Source organism: Crocuta crocuta, unplaced genomic scaffold (genome assembly GCF_008692635.1).
Source record: "Crocuta crocuta isolate KB4526 unplaced genomic scaffold, BGI_CrCroc_1.0 scaffold3, whole genome shotgun sequence".
NCBI classification, from domain to species: domain Eukaryota; kingdom Metazoa; phylum Chordata; class Mammalia; order Carnivora; family Hyaenidae; genus Crocuta; species Crocuta crocuta.
In genome coordinates this window covers 13,004,034-13,018,888 of record NW_027529934.1, presented here as the reverse complement: position 1 = coordinate 13,018,888, position 14,855 = coordinate 13,004,034, and the positions used below count along the sequence as shown (strand labels likewise).

The following is a 14,855-nucleotide window of genomic DNA, read 5'->3' as shown; positions in this document are numbered from 1 at the left end:
GGCCCCCTGTATTCCGTGCAGGGGCAGCTGACAAGTCAGGTGGGGAAGACTCAGGAGCGCTGCCCCCAGACCCTGTTCATTTTCGACGAGGCCGAGAAGCTGCACCCGGAACTGCTGGAGGCCCTCCGGCCACACCTGGAAGGCCAGGCCCCCGAGAACCCCAGGGGCGAGTCCCGGAGAACCATCTTTCTCTTTCTCAGGTGAGATGTGAGGAACAGGAGGGCTGGGTAAGGGGAGGGAGAGCCCTCGGCCCCGGGGCTGCACCTGCCGGGCTTGCGNAGGGAAACGAGCACACGCTTCCGTGGAGCGGACAGACGCCCAGCTGCTTGGGCCGGGGCCGGGGTGGGCTGGGGGCGCCAGGTCTGGGGCCTGCCCCGATCCTGCCCGCTGAGGAAGGACTCTGACTCCCACCCCTCACCCCCCACTGTTGGCAGCGGCCACCGTTCACTCATCTGTCCTCTCCCACGGCTGTGTGAGGGTGGGGAGGCTGCCCTTGGACCCCCCGGTTAGTCCATGGCCTCCTCAGGGAGGGACCACTCACACGGGGGATCCCCTTAGAAGGGCATTTAGGGGATTTGTTTTTGACGTATGATTGGCATATAGCATTAGTTTCAGGAGCACAGGGGGACTCGCTGTTTGTGTATACCTGTGTTGCGAAATGGTTGCAGGAAGTCTAGTTACCCCCGTCACCATGCACAATTCCGCTTTTTTCCTGTGACGAGAACTTTCAAGATCTAACGTCAGCACCTATCATATGCAGGGCCGCACTGTTAACTATGGTTGTCGGGCAGTTCTCTACGTCCCGCGACTGATTCATTGTTCATTGGCCTTGACCTCTGGCAACCTCCCATCTGTTCTTGGTATCTGTGAGCTTGGTTTGTTGTTGTTCTTGCTGTTGTTTGAAGATTTCACATACGAGTGAGATCATACGATATTTGTCTTTCTCTGACTTACTTCATCTAGCATGATGCCCTCAAGGTCCGTCCATGTTGTTCCAAGGGGCAAGATTTCATTAGGAAATCTATGGAATTTCATGAATAATATTCCATTGTGTATGGGGGGGGCCCATTTTTGTCATCCATCCACCAATGGACATTTAGGTTTCCATATTGTGGCTGTTGTAAATAATGCTGCCGTGAACATGGGGGCAGGTATATCTTTTTAAATATTTTCGTTATCTTGGGATAAATACTCAGAAGTGGAATTGCTGGATCATATATAATTCTACCTTTAGCTTTTTGAGGAGCCTCCGTAGTGTTTCCTGTAGCATCTGCATCAATCTGCATCCCACCAGCAGTGCACAAGGGGTCCCTTTTCTCCACATCCGCAGTTATGCTTGTTATTGCCTGTCTTTTTTTGGTTATAGTCGTTCTAACAGNGCCCTTGAGTAGCTTTCTCCTGATGATGAGCGGTGTTCACCTTTTCACGTACCTGTTGGCCACCTGTATGTCTTCCTTCGAAAGATGTTCTTTCAGATCTTTCAGAATTTTTAATCAGATTCTTTTTGCTATTGAGTCATATGAGCTTTTTTTTTTTTTTAATGTATGTTTGCTTATTTTGAGACAGAAAGGGAGAGAATCCCAACAAGGCTCCATGCTGACAGTGTATAGCTTGACATGGGGCTCGATTTTAAGAACCAGGAGATCATGACCTGAGCCAAAATCAAGGGTTGGACACTTAACTGACTGAGCCATCCAGGTGCCTCTGTTATGACTCTTTGTATTTTTTGGATATTAACCCTTACCAGGTAATGACTTTCCAATGTTTTCTCCCATTTAGTAGGTTGCCGTTTCCTTTTGTTGGTTTCCTTTGCTATCTATGCAGAATTTTTTTGTTCGATGTAGTCCCACTTATTTTTGCTTTTGGTGTCACATCCAAAAAAATCATTGCCAAGACTGATGTTCGAGAGCTTACTACCTGTTTTCTTCTAAGAGTTTTATGGTTTCAGGTCTCACATTGTATCTAATCCATTTTGAGTTAATTTTGGGGGTATGGTGCAAGGTATGAAAATGGACAACTGGGTTTTCATTCTTGTGTATGTGGCTGTTCAGTTTTCCCAACACCATTTATTGAAGAGCCTGTCCTTTCTCCATTGTTACTCTTGCCTCCTTTGTCATAAGTTAATTGACCATATATGCTTGGGTTTTAGTTCTGGGCTCTTTTGTTCCACTGATCTATGTGTCTGTTTTTATGCTAATACCATACTGTTTTGATTATCATGGCTTTGTAATGAAACTTGGAATATAATTCACATATTGTGAGTCCCTTTTCTTTTTAAAATATTTTTTAAANGCTTAACTGACTAAGCCACCCGGGCGCCCCTTGTGAGTCCCTTCTTAAAAGGGCATTGCGTTCTCAAATCAGCACATTTGTTGAAAATTAGGTACAAACTACCCTTGAGAAACCCCAAGGGAGACTCAGGTGGAGGGTGGTTTGCCACTAAGTCCAGCATGGCCACATCGATCTTTCTCCAGCCTTGGAAGGTCTGTTTCTTCTGGGATCATGAGGGGAAGTCACTGGCCTGAAATTCAGGGTATGATGTGTTGAATGAAAAGCTCATGCTCTCATACCTGTGTTGAGATTTGCAGCCTGGACAGGTAGGACTCTGAACTTGACCTTTATATTGTACTTCCTGTGTGGTTTGCCTGTATGCTCTGGAAATGGCTTTGTAAAAAGTGAATTGAGAAATCAGCTTGTTCAATCCTCTCTCTTTATGGTGGCTCCAGCTGGGAAAGTCCCGCCCAAGGTCTGTTAGCACTCAAGTTTGGGTCCCTGCTGGCCCAACCTGAAAGGCTTCACAAGCAGCCACTACAAGGTACAAGGTTCTCCGCACCTTGGGCAGGCCAGTACACGCTTGCTAGGGGATCTTCTTCAGTGTTGGGTGTGAAAGTGAGAGGTAGGGAGTCTGGTTTCTCACCCAGCCTGGAGTGTGTCAGGGGGCGGGGCGTGGAAGGCAGTTCTTGTCTCACTGTGGTCCCACGGGGCACCACGGAGCCAGGCAAGACTGCGGCCAGGGCGGGAGTTCGGTGTGTGGCTGGAAAGCCCTTCCGGCTCTGGAATTCAGGCTTACGGGACACTACAGTGCCCGGGGGCGGCGGGGGGGGGTTGTCCCAAGAGGATTTTAAAAGGAGAGAGAAAAGTGGACATTTTTCTGACCGGAGCCCCAGTGCCAGGGCACTGACTTTCCCACTCAGTTCTCAGCCTGGAAAACCCTTGCCAGGATTTCCTGATTTTCCTGACCCAGGTGACCTTGCAGTCTCTAGGCAAACATTTGTCTTTAGAGTATTTTGGTCATCGACCTGCCTGCGGTGCCCCAGTCCCCCCTAGCCCTGCCCTCTCCCCTAATGACCTGGCCTTTGTGCACCGTCCGAGGCTACGCGGTCACCAGTGAGTGGAGATAAGGTTGGGGTGGCAGCGGGGCCTGACGAGAGAGTCACCAGGGAAAAGCGCGTGGGCCCCCATTGCTGGCGGATGGAGAGGCCATGCCGGTTGTCAGGGACCCCTCTGGGGAGGAGGGTGCACACCTGTGACAAGGGCGTGGTCCCCAGCGCCGGTGGCTCTGCTGCAGGCCTGTGCCCAGCCTCGGAGCGTCAGTGGTCCTGGACAGGCCTGGCCGCCCACTGCCCGGAGCCCTCAGGTCAGCCAGGCTGACCGTGCAGCTCAGCGCCCTCCCCACTCCTGCCTCTGGGGGTCCAGGAAGCAGTGCTTCTAAACCCCCTCCGCTTTCAGGTACAGCTAGCTCTTCCTCAGCCCACCATGGGATTCTGTCCCAATAAGCTCATCGTAAATTGAAAACGTATTCGACACGCCGAACCCACCAGACACTGTGGCTTAGCCCAGCCCGCGCTGACCTTGCTCGCAGCACACGCTAGCCCGCCGCGGGGCAACGCCGTCCAATAAAGTGCTGCCCGTCCCGGGTACCTGATGAGCACCGCACGGGCGGAAACGGCGGGCTCGTAGGGGCGCAGAATGGCTGGGAGGGTATCGGTTGTGGGCCCTAGTGACCAGGTGGCTCGCTGCGAGCCGCGGCCCAGCGTCACGGGTAGGGATCTGCCCGCGTCCCCAGCCGAGGGAAAGATCAAGATTCAAAGTACTGTCTTCTGAATGCTTGCTGCGTTTGCACCGTGGTGAAGTGGAGAAGTTGGAAGTCGGGACCGTCTGTGTCCCAGGGATGGGAGGGGGAGGACAGCATCGGAGTCTGGACCCGGTGTCTGTGGTGGCCTCACCCCGGTGCGGAGGGCCCTTGGGCTCAGAAGAAAGGCACAGCTGATTCAAGCTGCGGCTGGGGACAAGTTCCACTGTTTAAGGCCCGTAGCTGAATCCTGAAGAAAACCCTACGCCTGCTGTTTGAAGTAAGGCGCTGGTGGCTCTGCAGACCCGCCCCCGGGGGGGCATCTGCGGTGGCGGGGTGTCCTGGGTGGCAGGCGGGGGCAGGGCGGATGGCTCGCTCCCGCTTCCTGCTTCCACCAGGCGGAGCGCGGGCCGGAGCGGGGCCATGGCGCTCTCGCGGGGGTGCGTGTCCTCTCCTGGGTGACGCCGTGAGCTGAAAGGGGAGTTCGTGGCTGTGGTCAGGGAAACAACAGAGAGGGCTTTTTAAAGACTTAAAATAATGTAAGTCGCTCATGGGATCAAGGGCCTCGCACCCCAGGGCGCAGAGGACACGTATAGAAATGTTTATTCATGGACTGTTGAACCTAGGGTGACCTCGGGGGGATCTTAAGTTGGTCCAGTTCTCTTATTTTACAACCGAGGAAACTAAGGCTCTGACGGGTTAATAACTGAGTGGAGTTTCTCTCTCTTCTTAGGAAAGACCTATTAGCAATTGGCATGGTGTGGAGGGGCCCGGGGCGCTCTGGGCAGGCAGCAGCATCTAATGAGGAGCTGAAGGGGTGGGCGTGGTGCAGAGAGAAGGGGCCCATGTCACAGAGAAATGCCCCTCGCAGAGGACGACGACACTGGCTATGGAACAAGAGAATTTCGGAAGGGAGATGGAAACAGTATAGACAAACATGCACAAACGTTCATTTATTTCATAAACGTTTATTGAGCACCTGATATGCACTGTGCTGGGGCTCCACGAGGGACTCCCCCTCCTCTCCCGCTATCTGCCCTGCACCCGTGCACATGTGCACCTGCCTCCCCTCGCAGGGGTTGGGGGTGCAGGATGGGGCAGTCCCTTGGCAGGGGAAGGCTCTTGCTTTCGCTGATGCAATCGCGATCACTTGCAGGTGTAGACGAGCTGCCTGGTGGGTGTGGGGTGTGGGGGCGGGGCCCTGCAGCTAGGACTCAGGCCTGGGAAAAAGCCTGGCTGTGAGGGGCACGCTGGCCCCTCCGAGGAAGGAGGCACGGGGGGTCACTGGGCAGTCCTGGCTTACCCATGGGCAGAGGCGGACAGGGAGGGAGAGATGCACTCGGCCCCCCTCTGTATCCCGGAGGGTCACACGGAGCCTGGCACAGGAGCCACTCCGATGCTAAACACGCAAGCAAATGGGTTAATGTGGCTGTGAGTGACCGAGTCAGCTTCATGAGGAGAGCGTCGAGCTTCCCCCGCCCTCTGGAAGGCCTGGGAAGCTGTGGGCCTGGGCCTAGCGAAGGGAGAAGCACGTGGGGAGGGAGGTGAGGCTGGGGGTCTCGGAGAAAGTGCTCCCAGCTCCCGGGCAGTGGCTCTGATATCCTCTCCTCTTCCTCCGGCATCTCTCTAACCCAGTCTGCTTCAGACCCATAATTCCAGTTGCCTAGTGAGATCCCAAACCCTGGAGAGATCAAGGGCAAATTTAAAACACTCGTGGGCGTAGATCCGAGTTTTCGTCACCACCCTTCTATATTCACTCCACTTGTCAGCGGCCGGGGAAGCAAGCAGCTCACGGCACGTGCTTGTGTTCTTTGATGGCCTCCTTTCCCTCACATCCGTCACAGGGGCTCGACAGTTGGGCCTCCTAAGCTAACTCTTAAACCCTTCTACCTCTAAACAACTCCCGGACCTGCCTTCTGCAGCCATCGCAGGTCTTCAGTCCACCCTCTGTGGCCCTAGAATGATCTTATTATGAAGGAAAGCAGAGCAGGTCAGTGCACCCGCCTACCCCCCTCCAGCCGTTCCCCTCGGCTTAGAGCTAAGGGTGTGGGTGTGGCAGACAGGCCTCCCCACGCTGGCCTCGCCTACCTTCATGCCTCTGCTTGGGCTCAGAAGCCTCCTGCTCCCCCTGAAGGACAAGGTCTTCTGTGCAGACTCTGGGTGGTGACAAGATCCCCTGGAGAGGGAGAGGCCCCTTGACCTCCATTCTTCCAGTCACCGGGGCAGTGGCTTTAGCGAGATCAAGTTCTCATAATAGTATTTGTCAACAAGTCCTTATTTCTTCCAGTAACCTGGGAGGCAGCGTCATCAATGAGGCTGTCCTGAATCTGCTGAAGGCCGGGTGGTCCCGGGAGGACATTAAGCTGGAACACTTGGGGCCCCAGCTCCAGGCCGAGATTGCCAAGTCCACAGGTAACGGGCTCCCGGCCTCACAGAAGCCGTAGGTGGGGGGATGTGGCTTCTGGGGTTGACAAGGCACAGAGGACACACGGTCATCATCTCGTTGGCCACTCCAAATAGGCACAAGAGAGTCCAAAAAAGCTGAACTCCTTGTCTGAAAATGCTGTGAGAGTAGTTGCCCGGCCCTGGGAATCCAGGCGGGGGTCAGAGAAGCCTGTGGAGCCTGAGCAAGAGTCTGTGAGCTCAGAGGTTCACACCCCCAGCCCCCCCCTTTCTGCTGCCCGACGAAACTGTAAGCCTGCAGTGCTGCCCTCCCTCACCTGCGGCACACGGTCCCTAAAACTCCTACACAGCTGTGTGGATCCTGACACACGCTTTACGCCTGGGGACACTTTACAACTGCAGGTGGGGTCGGCCCCAGGGCAGACGCCATGTAACTCTGGTCTTGATTTCAGACAGTGGCTTTGGCCACAGCCATCTTGTCAAAGAAAATCTGATTGACTTCTTCGTCCCCTTCCTGCCGCTGGAGTACCACCACGTGAGGCTGTGTGCACGCGACGCCTTCCTGAGCCAGGAGCTCGTCTACACAGAGGCGGCGCTGGACCAAGTTGCCAAGATGATGGTGTATGTCCCTAAGGAAGAGCAACTCTTCTCTGCGCAGGGCTGCAAGTCTGTTTCCCACAGAATTAACTACTTCCTGCCTTGATGGCTAGAGGAAGAGGAAGACTTCCAGAAGCTGCCTGCCCCCCACTAACAGGGCCCTGGGGCCTGTCGGGCAGGCTGGCCTCCAGAGGTCACTCACCCACATGAGGTAAAGAAGGAAAGCCTTAAAACAGAAGCAAAGCCAGTTCTTTCAGTCCCTTGGTGCCTTAAAAAGCCGCATCCTAAAACGTGGGCCAGGTGGCCGGAGAAAGCCACGTGCATGATAAATGCCAAGCGCACACGAACATCTCAGCTTTTGCCTGCAGACGCCTGTGGGAGCCATGGTGACAGGGAAGGGGACAATTCAGCTGCTCAGGTTTGCGGGATGGGTGGCTTAGTTTTAGAGTTGTTCCCAGAGGGAAGCTGGGCAGCTTCTGTGAGCAAATGAGCAAAGAGCCTCAGACTGAAAGAAGTAGTACACAGAGGAAGAATTTTCATGTATATAAATGTCAGCATAGGTTATGACTAATTCTCTTGTAAATCTAAAAGAAAAATTTAAGTTAGGGGCTCTGACACGCCTGTGTCATATGTAAAAATTAAAACACTGTATTTTCCTAGAACCCGCAGCCTGCTTTCTTACTGAGACCGAGTAATCATGCTCACCCAGCAACATTCCAAAAGGAGGTCCTACTGCCGGGCGGGCTGAGAGGGAGTGCGTGCCGGCGCTCACAGGCGACTGCCTGGCCGGCTGAGCTGGGTCATTTCAACCTCTTGCTGAAGAGGCTCTCACAGCGTCTTGCTCTTGGGTATGAATACGTCAGTCCCGGGCTCCCAGCTATAAAAAGAAAGTCATTTTTGAGGTTTGAATGGTCACATATAAATGCGTACACTGCTTCTGGCCCATGGAGTGTGAGTTTTGGGTCTCTTCCTTTCTCTTGGTTCCTTCACTTTTCTGGAATTGCACACGGGTCTCTGCTCCTTACATTTGTCATCACCTCAAGCATCCCTTCTTATTTAAAGCCCTCCCCAACCCTCTTCCCTTTAGCCCTGGAACAATAGACACTCTATCTCTCTCCCATTTAACACTGTACTGCACTCATTTACTCAAGGCTCTCAAGGTTCGGGGGTACCCAGCCTGAGCCACATCCCAATCTCAGCACTCAAATACGTGAGTAAAGCAACATTCTCTCACCACCTATGGGACCGAAATGAGCTCGGCCTCACTGCACAGTAAAAGGGGGGAGGGGGTCAGTTTTAGCCCCCGGCTCCTTGGCTCAGTCTGGAGCATCTCGGGAGGAAGATGCAGGCCACCTGATCCCGCTGCGACCCCAGCTCTACGCCCTGGCAGCGCACACTCTACAAGGTACACTCTTGTTTTAGAGCCACAGGACGGCTGACACGGCGACTAGCCGTGTGCGATGTCGTAGATACATACAGGCTCTGACCCTCCCTCAGCTCGGGGCCCACGACAGGCGGCAGAACGCTGTGGTTCTGACCGCTTCTCTGGAGCCAGCCAGGCCCGAGTGCCGTGGCTCAGCCACTCACCACCATGACACCGCAGAGACCACAGAAAGCTGAGAACTGCAGTCAGACTCTGGTTTCTACTTGTGCGGAAGTGACATCACTGCACTTACCTCACAGGGTCACTGTCAGGATAAAATGAGTTCATCCTTATAAAGTGCTCAGGACACAGTGCTTTGGTGTTGAAGAATAAAGTAAAATCTAGTAAAATGGCCATCGGCTGGCACCACACGCAAAGCCCCGGCTGGGCCTTCCCCCACCCCCGTCCTAGTCGTCGCCCCTGAAGCAGTAGGAAACGGACACCTGAGAAGGGCCCACGGGCGGTGCCCTGTGCTGAGCCCTTCGAAGCCGTTCCCTCGGGCAATCTTTAGCACGACTCTAACATGAGCACTTCGACCTGGTGAGCTCGGTCTTCGGTCTTCGTTCACTAGACAAGGACTGCAGGCCCTGAGGGGTGTGCTGGAGGGGTGCGGCCCGGGGGGCCCCACCCCAGCTCCTGCGCTTTCATGACTCCTCCCCAACGCGGCTTTCCTCAGCCACTACCCCAGCATCGGCTCCGCAAAATATGACCGCTTCTCCAGGAGGGAAAAATCCCAATGGAAGGTTCTCCTCGGGATTCTCTAAAACGAGATTTCCCACCGTGGCCAAAACCGGGCACGAGAGGAGGACTGAAGCTGGAGCGTGAGGGCGCGTAAGCAGAGGCTCGACAGCCTCCGCACCCGGCCCCGCATGGGCACCACCTGCACACAGCTTGCCCCTACCTAATCCCAACGGGGACTCGTGTTTTTAAAAAAACTGAAGACCTGTGACATTCCACACGACCTGCAAAAACAGTTTTAGAATTTATCTGGAGTTGGCCTCAAAATGGACTTTGACAGAACGAAGGCTCAGCTCACTTCACAGCTCACGTTAGATACACGTACGCACACACGTTACCCACCTTATGAAGCTGCCGGGCTCCGGATGATGTCTCTGGCCATTTCCAAGGAGCGTAACCCATCAGAGAATGAGTGTTCACTCCCAGAGAGGGTGACTGTGCCAGAGGGAGGTCACTAAAATCGGCTTCTTTCCCTTACAGACATCAATTTCATTGCAGAGAAAGATAAATTCTGCGCAGATTTGCTCTCAGGTAAAATTATGAAACACTCCGATCACAAGCCTACATTGCCAATAAAATATTGCAACCTTTATTTAAAATAAAACACAAGTTGGCAAGCCTTGTGAGACAACAGGCAGACAGCACTCCCCTTTCAAGGGCCTCATTTATTTACATCAAGTTTAACACTGTTAGCAGTTCACAGTCAGACAACACGGTGAGATAATTAAATTAGAAAAACAAAACACCTGAACATACACTACAAGAACAAATACCCAACAACACTGGTAGTGTGACCCATGATTGATGTGTTTTCAATTAAATCCCATATTGTCTCACTGTGTCCCCTTAGTAACACACACAGTGTCAGGCCCTCCGGACCTCACCTTCTGTGCACCCACCATGCATACAACTGTAGGGCGTGACCTTTGGTATAAACGTTAAACAAGTTTTAAAGACTCTGAATCACATATTTTAGGACAAAGTTCTGTCAACTACCGTGAAATGTTCAAACTTGAGTATAAAACTGGGTTTCTCCACCGATAGTCATTAAAGAATCAGATTGCAAAAAGAGTGTGGGGCTTACCCAGGAGATGGCGGGGCGGGGGCGGGGGGAGTTCTGAGCATGTGTGAACAGCGCAGTCGGCCTGTTCACCAGAGCAGGGCACTGTTTCTGTTCACCACAGGGAAAGATGTAACTCCTCTTGCACCTACGCCCCTCCTTCCTTAACACAGTAATGGGGTGTGGACGTCACACATGCCCTCTGTATGGATCCGAGATATGAGGGTTTTCAAACATACACCCTAAAGGACCCTAAGATGAGAACCTCATTGTCCTTTCTAGTTTCTGAATACTAATTTCTCTGAAAGACAATCACCTTAATCAAGGGGATTTCTCAAGATCTCAGAAAACTTCTCTCATAACGGAATCCCAAGAAGAGTGGCCACGGTGAAAAACAGCTGGTCAAAACAGAGGAAGGCTGGCTTACCTGGCCTTCATTCATCTACCAGAAACATCTTGGTCTCTTGGCATCCTTGCCACTCTCAGCGCTTGGAATGGTACTTCTGAACTGTGCAGAGCAGTATCTGGGATTCCCCAGGGATGGCACTAAAGCACTGCCGATCCTACAGAATCTTCTTAACCGAGAATAAATTCATCTGGCACCCTGTGTTACTGTTATGTTACAACCGATGAAAACCATCCTTAAATGTGAAAATTAATCAGAAGTCCCATTCTCCAACTGAAGTTCATGGTTGAACTTAATGGCCTAATTAGATGTTTCAAACTCTTATCCGGAGGCTCAGAAGCAAATCTAAGCAAGCTCCAACGATACCGTCTATTTCCCTTCTTAAAACCTGCTAGCACTGGACACCTCACCTCCACGCTGTCCTAAAGAATTAACTGGAATGCTCCCAAGACCTCGAGGCCTGTATGTACAGCTCAGTAGCTTGGAGTAACACGCAGGACCCAGAAATTTGATCCTATGAGTAACATGATGAACAAAGAATTTCACAGAACAGACACAGAAGGATATATGGGGTGTGGTCTGAGAACAAAGTTGAGCCTGAACTTGTGACTTAAAGGAGACACCCTTTTTCCCGTAGATGGTCTGCAAGTTAGATCTGCTCACACGCCATCCATGACCTTGAGCTGTTAACCACGGCCTTGCTAATGTGTTCAGATTACTCAGCAATGGGAGACTTATAGGACATAATTTTTCCAAGAGAGGTAAACAATTTCAAATTTATAGTTGTACACAGGAGCAAAGAAGTGCACCTGGGGGCAGGAAGGGTCCAGTTAGAGCACCCTTCCCCCAGGTGACCAAGCGGGCCGGAGAAAGTGCAGCCTGCCACTTCAGCACCCTGTGTGGAGAGAACATCTCAAGCAGAGACTCTTGCTGACTGGGGCTTTGAGCCACTGCCACCCACCTACCTGTTCTAGCTCACTAATGTGCAAACATCAACCCAGCATACAAGTCTTTCCTCCACAAAACGCACACAACCCATCTTTGAAGGCACAATCCTCAGAGTGACCTCTAGCACTCCAAGCCAGCCTAGAATCACGGTGACCTGCCTGGGCTTCTCACCTAGGGAGAAGCATGCAATCTTCCCACCCTGATTATCCCAGGGTGGAGCTCTCCCCAATTTCCTGTCCTTTGGATCTAGGGCGCTGAGTCAGGAAAGAAGGCAATAGCATCTTGCACGTGTTATCTCAAGATGAAACCCACACCTCAGGTATGGCATGAAAAACAGCAGCTCCAGAGCAGAAACTCCTTCACACAAGAGGGACTGGAGCGAAGACAGGCACCTGGGCAGATGCTCTGCACAGGTGGCCCGTTCCACAGCCCTGAAATCCACCCACACTTCCCGGTACTACAGGACGGCAGCGAAGGACAGGGACATTCCGGCTTTAACAGAGCAGGTGTAACGATAATGGTTACTCCGGGCACTTGCCAAAAGCAAACCTTGCATGTGTTTTCTTAAACTCCGGGAGTTGGAAAACTGGCACTCTATCCAAAGGACGTAAGCATCCTGACTGTTGAGAGCAGGACAGGTTTCAGAACCAGCCCAAGGCCTCTCCTGTCTGTCCAGTGAGGCTGAGGCAGGCAGCAGTCTCCTGGGTGGTCACGCGGAAGGTATGGGCATCTGTGGGGCCGCCTCTGCCTGCCTTTGTCAGAAGGGTGTGTCAGCTCCCTTGGCGCTTTCCTGTTCCCACACGTTCCAAACCGAAGCAGACACTTGCAGAAGAACTGAGCTACTGGCTTGAAAGAAGAGGAGACGGAGACACAGACAGCTGGGCTCTATTAATTCTTAAGAAATTTACATCCAGAGACTCATCTACTTAAGAAAACAAATGCTTAGGGACAGAGATGGACCCTAAATCCAGGTAAAACAGGTTAATGCCAAACAAGATGATGAAACCCAAAATTTATGAATAAAAATGTAGACAACACTGTCAACCCAACGTGAACTCCCCATGTAACCACCAGTCGATGCTTAGCCTGACAGTAACAATGATGTCAGTAGCAAGCATTGGAAGGGAGCAGGAGAGGTCAGAATGCAGTGTGCCTGTAACTCCCAAGTGGCCACCAATGCAATTTCCTCTTGGGTATTTTATGATTTAGCAGGAGAGTAGTGTTTAGCTACTCATTTTAGGGAAAAAAAAGAAAAAGAAAAACCACACACAGATGATGAATATCAAGCTCATTTCTAACTGGCAGGAAATCCTAGAAAACTAATTCCCAAAGTGCACCGGTTCTACGGCCATCTGACCCCGCCCTGTCCCCCCCACCCCCAACAACAAAACCACGCAGGACATGGGTTAAAAAAGACACTGTCAACAACAGGGAACGAGTCCGCTCCCACCACATGTAGGATGCAAAATGACTGAACATGTAGTGGACAAATGTTCCAAGATAAGAGGGCCTCAATTCTGTCCGATTCAAGGTCCCTAGAAGAGCTTCCTTGTTATGGAGTGAGTATACGTTACTACTTTTTAATGATTATAATTAAACCAGAAAGTTGGTCCGTAGTTTTCTGAAATTATTCGGCACTGAGCTACGATTTTAGCAAAAACACTCACTATACCTGCACATAATTCATTTAGCAATTTCATATTTACAAATGCGTGAAGTTATAGGGGTGATTATTTATATATTTGCATTTTCAGGTCCCCCACAGGTAAAAGCCTATTAAGTCAATCAGCATCTAATAGACTGTTTGATCCTCCAAACAGGCATTAATAATACAACCTTACAGTTAAATTACACTTGATACTTTCTCAAAGTGCTTTCATATACATTATCTCATAGTCATTAAAATGATATGGAATAAAGTTGTTTTGTTTTTAAGAAAAAGGAATGTAGGACTAGCTTTTTTTAAAACTTAAGTCGGTATTTCTTTATTACAAAGTGCAGACGACTGCTGTGTTGCTGAGGTCTGTCCAAAAGAACGACCCTATATAATTGTTTAAATTACTGAGCTCCGCTGAAGGCCTGCTCTGTTAGCGGTGCCATTACTAAACATTCCAGCCCCTGAAGGTCGGAGAGTGTCGGGCGTGTGCTTTAGAGCATGTGCAGCACCGTGCAGACTGATTGTCTAGCTGAGCCACTTTCTCTGCAGTGTCTCACAAGGCAGCAGGAATGGGGGGAGGCCCCCACAACCAGAAAGCCAAGAGACCTGAACCCTCGCCTAGGCTCCACCACTAATTAATTGAGGAAATGGGCAAATAACCGAACCATCCTCTCTTCCAATTTCTTAAGCTATAAGGGGTTGGGGTACCGATAGTGTTCAGGCAATGTTGGGTATCTGAAAGACATGGAGGGATTCTTAGAACGCACATTTGCTGAGACCTCACCCCACTGGGAATTCCGATCTGGGGTGAGCCATCAGACTGTTTCTTAAATCCCAGGGATTCTGCCGCACATCCCTGGCTAAGACTCGACTGGACTAAGTGTTAACAGTAAAAGCAGTTAACATTTATGGAGTGCTCATTATGTGCCAGGCACTCAAGCTAAGTATCTTACACACATTATCTCATTTAATCCTTACAAACAACCCTGAGGTAGTTACTATTATTATCCCTGTTTTCCAATGTGGAAACTAAGGCTCAGGAAGGTTAAATGACTTGCCTTCTAGACTGGCTTAGAGTCTCAACTCTTAATCACTACCTATACTGTAACCTTTAAAACTCAAAAGCTCCATGACTTTAGTCAAATAAATACAGACTGTGCCTTAGCAAAGTCAGCATGTTTTATTAACTGGGCACTACTTTACTAGCCAAATTACAATTGAATTGTAAGAAAAATCGAATTCAAAACCCAAAATCAGAGCTGGGAAAGGGTCTCTCCTATAATGATGTCAATGTATAGTGGTCATCTGGAAAAAACACTGGATGGATTTCTTAGGGCCAATCATTTTTAAGGCTAGATCTCTGAAATTCACAATGCAAGTCTGTAGGAAAATATACACACTTTAATTTTACACAAAGTCTTTTAAGAAAATACTTCATGTAAAGCACAATCAAGATGTATTCTACACAAAACACTGCATTTTAATGTAAGAAATCTAAGCTGAAACCATATTCTCTGTACATGAAAGGACCCAAGCTATGATAGCCCAAAG

The 14,855-nt window shown here is 50.8% G+C and overlaps 1 protein-coding gene across 1 annotated transcript in view; it reads left to right on the top strand.

Moving 5' to 3' along the window:
* TOR3A (torsin family 3 member A) overlaps positions 1-7,877 on the top strand; it is an 11,627-nt gene extending 3,750 nt beyond the window's left edge. The window contains exons 5-7 of the mRNA XM_077763089.1: positions 22-200; positions 6,360-6,484; positions 6,928-7,877. Coding sequence (XP_077619215.1) covers positions 22-200; positions 6,360-6,484; positions 6,928-7,178 — 555 coding nt within the window. The 3' untranslated portion in view covers positions 7,179-7,877. The remainder of the gene's footprint in view (positions 1-21; positions 201-6,359; positions 6,485-6,927) is intronic.
* The last annotated feature ends 6,978 nt before the right edge of the window (positions 7,878-14,855 follow it).